Source organism: Micromys minutus (genome assembly GCF_963924665.1).
Source record: "Micromys minutus genome assembly, chromosome: 24".
Lineage (NCBI taxonomy): Eukaryota > Metazoa > Chordata > Mammalia > Rodentia > Muridae > Micromys > Micromys minutus.
The window spans coordinates 41,548,744-41,555,961 of NC_137959.1; the positions used below are offsets into that span (position 1 = coordinate 41,548,744).

At 48.8% G+C, this 7,218-nt stretch overlaps 1 protein-coding gene across 1 annotated transcript; it reads left to right on the top strand.

The window, feature by feature from the left end:
• Nucleotides 1–2,498: 2,498 nt before the first annotated feature.
• On the top strand, nucleotides 2,499–6,313 carry HSBP1 (heat shock factor binding protein 1; the record flags this gene model as incomplete). The annotated part of the gene is made up of 4 exons (XM_080936931.1): nucleotides 2,499–2,543; nucleotides 2,853–2,919; nucleotides 3,557–3,674; nucleotides 5,437–6,313. The coding sequence occupies 3 exons, from the start codon at nucleotides 2,499–2,501 to the stop codon at nucleotides 3,670–3,672; spliced, it is 228 nt and encodes a 75-aa protein (XP_080793057.1). The 3' UTR covers nucleotides 3,673–3,674; nucleotides 5,437–6,313.
• Nucleotides 6,314–7,218: the final 905 nt, after the last annotated feature.

Consider the following 7,218-nt stretch of genomic DNA (forward strand, 5'->3'; position numbering starts at 1 on the left):
TGGAGCTGCTCACAATTGTCTGTAACTCCAGCTCCAGAGGATCCAACACTCTCCTCTGGTTCTGGGGGCACCTGCAATCCTGGGCACATCCACAACATGCATGCACACACACAGTGGTTTTGCTTGTCCAAGGTGGGAAGGGAGTCCCCGTATGAATTGAGGTTGGAGGTAACAGGGAGAGGGCTGGAGAGGATGTGGTCAGATGAGTACCCTGGCCAAGCCTGACCCATCTTAGTTACCAATGATAATGGGTCTTCCTCCAGCCAAACAAACTGGAGTTACCCCCCACACTCACCCCGAAACACAGTCCTATGAGATCAGGCTTGTGAGTTGCTGGATCATGCAGAAAGCAGAGTTCTGGAAACTTTCCCAGATGTTGCTACCTTTAGGGAGCTGACAGCAGAAGAACAGACGGTAAGTAAATCACTTAGGGAAGGTCACAGACCTGGTCCCTTTTGGAGCTGGGCCTTGGCCTGGGTCTGGTGGACACTGGAGTTCTCTGTTTCTCTCCTATAAACTGTCTCCTGGCCTGTAGCTATACAAGTATCTTACAACTCACTATAAGGTAGGAACACGGAGAACTCTGGCTGGTGTTGGCTCTGCAGAGGGGATCAGCCACTCCTCCTGTCCTGTCTAGAACCTTCCTTAAGCTGCTCAACTCCATATAACAGCCCCAAGGTAGAGTGGGACAACCAGACCTTGTATCCTAGCAAGTATGTTCACTAGTTTGCTAGACTCAGAGACACCCCACTCAAGTCCATAAATGTAAAGAACACCCCTGTTCTGCTCGTTGGATTTGTTTAAACCCTAAGGTTTCTATTGCTGTGAAGAGACACCATGACCACATCAACTCTTATAAAATATTTGACTGGAGCTGGCTTCCAGTTCCAAGGATTATTCCATTATCATCATGGCAGGAAGCATGGCAATGTGCAGTCAGACATGGCGCTGGAGAAGGAGCTCAGAGTTCTACATCTGGATCTACTACACACAGCAAGACCTGACAGTGACACACTGGCCAGGCTTGAACTTCTGAGACCTCAAAGTCTGCCCCTATGGACACACCTCCCCCAACAAGGCCACACTCAGTCCAACAAGGCCACACCTCTTAATAGAGCCAGTCCCTATGGGCCTTTGGGGGCCATGTTTATTCTATCCCAGCTTCCTTCACTGTGAGTGGCATGGGTCACTAAAAATGATGCAAGCCATCTCAGGATATCTAAGGAACCTGAAAAGTACTATCTGAACTAGCAACCTGTCAACTCAGATCTGCACCTGTGACATAGACATGAATGTCCCAGTCCACTGTTGTCTTCTACACAAATAGAAACAAACCTACAAGCTTAGCACCAGGCAGCCACATCGTTAAGAGAAGGAAGCCAGGTTAGACTGCACTTATATCCCATGTGTCTACTGCGCTGTGCCCCTCCGGGTGGCCGGGAGATTTCCTGAGCTTGTTTTGTTTATTTGGTGCTGGCCTCTTTGTGCTGGGCAAGAGTTTAGTCACTGGGTACATTTCATCACATCCTCCTTTAGCTTGTTAGGTTTTTGTTCTGTTTCTGAGACAGGGTCTCGCTAAGTTTTCCCAGGCAGGCCTTGAACTCAGTTCAAGAGCCTCCTGGTTCAGCCTCCCAAGTAACTAGGATTACAAACCTGGGTATAATTCTTGGCCCATGTCTTCTAGACTATAAAACTGGGTCTTGGTGATAAGAAGGCAACCAGCTAGTGTACCTTCAAACTTTAATGTTCAGGGAGTTGTTTCACTTTTATCATTTATTTTCATGTTGTGTGCATTAGTGTTTTGCCTGCACGTCTGTCTGTGTAAGGTTGTCAGGTCTCCTGGAACTGGAGTTACAGACAGTCGTGAGCCACCATGTGGGTGCTGGGAATTGAAGCCGGGTCTTCTGGAAGAGCAGTGAGTACTCTTCACCACTGAGCCACCTCTCCAGCTCCCTAATTTTTTTTTTAGTAGTTACAGTACACTTACTTATTTTTGTGTGTGTTTATGTGTGTGTGCATGCGTGTCACAGCAGTGCGCAGGACAGAGATCAATTTGTGGGAGTCGGGTTTCTTCTTCCAACATGCAGGTCACAGGGATCACAGTGTCAGACTTGGTGGCAAGTTTCTTCATCCACTGATTCATCTTGCAAGGCCTGGTGTCTGACAACAGCCAAGGAAGAGACCAACGATAATCCCCATAATTTTGGCCCATTTCCGGTGTTTTCTCCTTCTCTTCCGCTTCGTGCAGCGTGCAGGGTGGGGCTGTGCAGGGAATGGAGGCGGGACTAAGAACTGGGGGGCGTAGCTTATCCCCAGACAGGACGCTCTGAAGCCGCCTAGGATCTTCCGGTGCGTGACAGAAACTACAACGCCCACAATGCCTCGCGGCCCCGTAACTGTGTTGTCGCGAGAACTGTCGGCTTGTGGGCGTCTGCGGCGAGAAACCGAAGTGTTGGTGACGGTTCCGAGATATCGCCGCCAAGCTGGGCACCGGGGAGATGGCCGAGACGGACCCCAAGACCATGCAGGACATCACTTTGGTGGTAAGCAGCAGCCTCACATGGGCCCCGACACTCAGGGACCACTCTCAGCCCTGGCGTGGGGTGTGGCCAGCGGCCTTGGCCCGCGCACCTGCGGGGCTCGCCCTCCCCTCGGCCCCGGCCGGGACCTACCTAACCCACAGGGACACCGAACCGACCTGGCAGGCCCTTGCTGAGGGCCTCGCACACCAGCCGGGAACCCCACCCCGCACCCCACCCCAGCCCGTGTCTTCGCCTCTCCACTCTCGTCCCAGGAAGGAGGTCTCGGTATATAGGCTGGGATAGGCTGACTTGTTCTGGTTTTTCCCTTAGGTGGAGACGCTCTTGCAGCAGATGCAAGACAAGTTTCAGATCATGTCGGATCAGATCATCGGAAGGAATATCCTTTTGATTTAGAGAGCTTCTTAACTGTGGGGGTGAGTGGGTGGTTTACAAACAGACTTCAGTTAGTCATTTTAGAAATTGCCTTATTAAAAAGAGCTTATTATTTTTAATTTTATATGTAAGGGGGCACTGGGAGTGACTGAGACCAGAGGCGATGGATCCCCTTGGAGCTGGAGTTACAAGCGGTTGTGAGCTGCCCAATGTGGATCCTGGGAACCACACTCTGCAAGTCCTCTGCAAGAGCCTCGAATGCTCTTAACCGCTGCGCCATTTCTCCAGCCCCACGTAGAAATGTCTTTACTGATCTTGCTATATTGTGTTCCCATGGAGAACCGTGCCAAGAGCCAGAGGCACGACTGACTACCCAAGACCCTGTTGGGGGCCCAGTAAAGGAGTTAGCTGGGAGTGTTCATTAAGTCCTCCAATTTCCTTGTAACCTTACCAACAGGAATTAGGGTCCTCTGAGATTAAGGATTGAAGAAACGGAGGCATAAGGGAGAGAACTCACCCCAGTCCCCTGGACCCCAGACCACCAGGCTGTCACTGTAGCCAGATGAAACTGGCTTAAACCAGTCTGTGGGGGCCAGAGGGGAGGTGCTGCTGGTGCGCGGGCTCTTTAACTGTGCCACTAGACGACATGAGTAGCCGAATCGACGACCTGGAGAAAAACATTGCAGACCTCATGACCCAGGCGGGAGTAGAAGACCTGGAGGCTGAGAATAAGATTTCTACTGCCCAGAAGAGTTGAAGGTGAGAGAAGCAGGAGTGCCTTAGCCTAAAACACAAAGTGGCCAGTAAATGGGACCCCATGTAGTTGACCGCTTTCTCTGTGTCGCTTGCTTCCCTGCAGGCATCTCTCTCCATCCCACCACAGACTCCCAAGTTTTGAAATGTTCCATGCCGAACTAATTTCTTGGATAGAATTCACATTTTCAAATTGTGTTAAAACTTACTGTGTCACGCTGCCAGGCACGTGCGAACCTTACTCGTCACCTATGAGCTTCACACCTAAAAAGAATGAAGTTGCTGGCGAAAAACAAAATACTTTTTTTTTTTAAAGATTTATTCACATATGAGTGTTTTGCCCACACATGTATCTCATGCTATGGGAGGCCAGAAGAAGGCATCAGATCCCCTGGAACTCAAGTTAGACAGGACTTGCCACCACGTGGGTGCTGGAAACCAAACCTAGGTCTTCTCTAAGACCAAAAGTAACTAACAGCTGCTGAGCCATCTCTAGCCCCTTGACAGTTTCATATTAAGTAAGTTGACAGTTTTGTGATAGGCCTCACTGGAACCCTAGGCCCTGCATTGGTCAAACCTGAGCCTTGGACACATGTGTGGCTAGTAAGCTGCTCACTAAGGACCACTGAATGGATGATAACATTTTGGGACGTGTGATTTTGGTGCCCTGCCCTGATCCCTGAAAGAATATTTCATTTTGGTTTTGGAAATTGCAGAGAATTCAGGCCACCTATCTTATGTTCTGGAGTTTTGGTTTGTTTGTCTGTTTTTTGTAGAGTTGACGTCTTTAAAACCACCTAGTGTAGTGGATTTCTCCCCTGTTTTGTTGGGGGAGAGGTACTTAGAATCCTTGGGTTTTGTTTTTGGGTTTTTTTGGAAGACATAATCTTATGCAGCCCTGCCTTGTTGACCTAGAAAGTGCTGTATAGACCGAGATAGCCTCAGACTCAAAGAGTTCCACCTGCTTTTGCCTCTGCCTCAAGTGCTGGGATTAAAGGTTTGCCTCACCTTTATATACCTAAATCTGTAGCGTCTTAACTTCTTAGTGAAGTTAACAAGGATTTTGTGTGAGGTTATCCAGGTAACATATAATGGCCAATTCTTAGCCCCCTTCTTACTCTCCGGGCGTGGGTTAGAACCAGCTTTTCAGTGACTGAAACAGAAGTTCGGAAATCCAGAGACTATTCAGGGTTGGAAAGATCAGGATAATGACCAGCGAGCTGAGCTGCCCGCTGTGAGTTAAGTACTTATTGTCCTGTCCAGAGAGAAGCTGCAGTGTGTACAGGTGTCTTGGAGTGGCTAGGGAGCTCCATTGTGTTATGGCAGAAAACCCTGTTAGTCAAGAATTAAAAGATTGTAGGATTTAAAACACTCGACTGATGGCAAAATACAAGGAAGGAGGTGGAGTCAGAACCCTGAAGAAAGGTGTCTAAATAACAGGCTGAAGACGTGGTTCAGCCGATAGAGCTCGGATGCTCTTGTAGAGGTCAGTTCCCAGCTGTCCAGTGAGGCTGCTCACCACTCTCCAGCTCCACCTCCCTCTGCTGGCCTCCACAAGGACTTGCACTCGCCCAGACACATAAGCAGACTTCTTTACAATGGCATTTTTTAAGATGTACAAATAGATGGGATTCTTTAGACTCGTGTGCATGGGGAATGGATTGCTCAGCCGATGACTCCGTGGCATCTGTTCCTGATTGTGGGGAGCTGGCTCTGCTGTGCCCTCCTTGCTGCTGATGGTGCTGATGATGGTTTTCTTCTTCCACAGGCTGCTGGTACTTCACACTGAATCCAGAATTTTGTTTATCCTAGCCAAGAGAAAACCCAAGTTGGCTTTCTGCAACTCCTATGTGTGGACAGGTTTCTAAAACGTGCATTCTTACCACAGCCTGCATAGTCTAGAGTACCCCTACCCCCTCCCTTAAACTTGGTATCTTCACATCTTGGTCAGTTCTCTTAATTATTAAACACTAAAATGTTGGCGGTTTCTGGATAAGATTGTCAAACTTTTTAGTGATTTTCTGAGCTCCTCTCCCCGCTGCTCCTCTGTGGTAGTTGCTGTGTGATAAAGTGGCAGCGTGCTCTTTAATTAGGTGATGCAGCCCTTCCCCCTGGCAGAAGCCATTCGTGAGACATGACTGTTTAGCGTTCTTTGATTTTTCAGTGCAAAGAGGCGGTGGAACCGACACTCGAGTGTCAGGAGTACTTCTCCAAGTGGCGAGAACATTTCATAGTGTTTGTGCCGAAGTGTCTGTCAGAGTTTTGCATGAGATTCTAGTAGCGTTGGTAGGACCTGCCATGCTCATCCAGCTGATGTCAGAGCCCAGTGACCCTGTCCTCCCTTCAAGCTACTGACGAAAGGGAAGAAGCCAAAAGACCCGACTGAGCCCACCCCCGTCACATGGCTGGAAAATGCCCTTTGACTTGTGGGAGGTGCTGGTTTTTAAGAAATACTATTTTACTTGAACTAGTTCTTGTCTAAATTCTTGCACAATGAATTCTATTATTAATTAAAGAAAACAGATTTACATTCAGAATTCTGATGTTTGGAGGCTTAGCCTCCGAGGCCACTTTTGATGACTTAAAAGGCAATCTATGTCACTGTCCCCACAAAGTGATTTCATACAATAAAAAATAAGAGTAATTAAACATTGAAGAATGGTGTGGTCCTTCCAGAGGAAACCCTGACCAAGTAGGGCATTGTGCTGCAGACAGCTTATGAACAACTTGTCTGGTTTCTAAACTTGGGGGGGGTGGGATAGCACCTGAAAACGTTGCTGGCCTTGCTCTCAAGCAGTAGGAATTCCTGTCATCAACCAGTGAGTGGCACTCCTCAAGGTGTGGGACAGACAGGCTGTGGCCTGCGTGGGGGACGTTCTTGGTCCTATAAATGGAAACGCTTGGGCTGCATGTCAGTAGGATGGTTCAGGAAGTAGGTCGCTTCCTTCCGGGTATATCCTCAACCAGAAACACCTGTCATGATAAAGGTGCTAGAAGCCCTGCTGCTGGGGTGTCCTGTGTCCAATATGTTCGTTACCTCAGTTTTCAGACAAGAGGGTGCCATGTTAGATCAACTGAAGCCTCGGAAAACCAGGAGCCAGAACAGGAGAGGCTGGCTGCCTGAGAAGGAAGAAGACTTCCCAGGGGAATTTATCCCTGGAGGCTGCCTGGGAAGAAAGGTTTATAGTCCTGTTGGGCTTAGAAAAGTTCCTCACAAGGAGCTGAAGAGACTGTTCAGTGGTTAAGAGCACTGGCTGCTCTTCCAGGGGACCGGGTTTCAATTCCCATCACACACTTGACAGCTCACAACTGTAACTATAGGGGTCCAACACCCACACACATACATGCAGGCCAAACAACCAATGCACACAAAAGAAAAGTTCCTTACTGCCAGAGTCCTGCCTTTTCACAGTGCAACCATTCAATCAAAACCTGACTTCTGTCTCACTGAACTGTTATGTAGGAAGGTGCACACCGGAAAATTAAGCCCAATCCCCACGTGCCATGGGCTCCTTAACAAACCTCAGGTGTCCAGCTGCGTTCCCAAGCC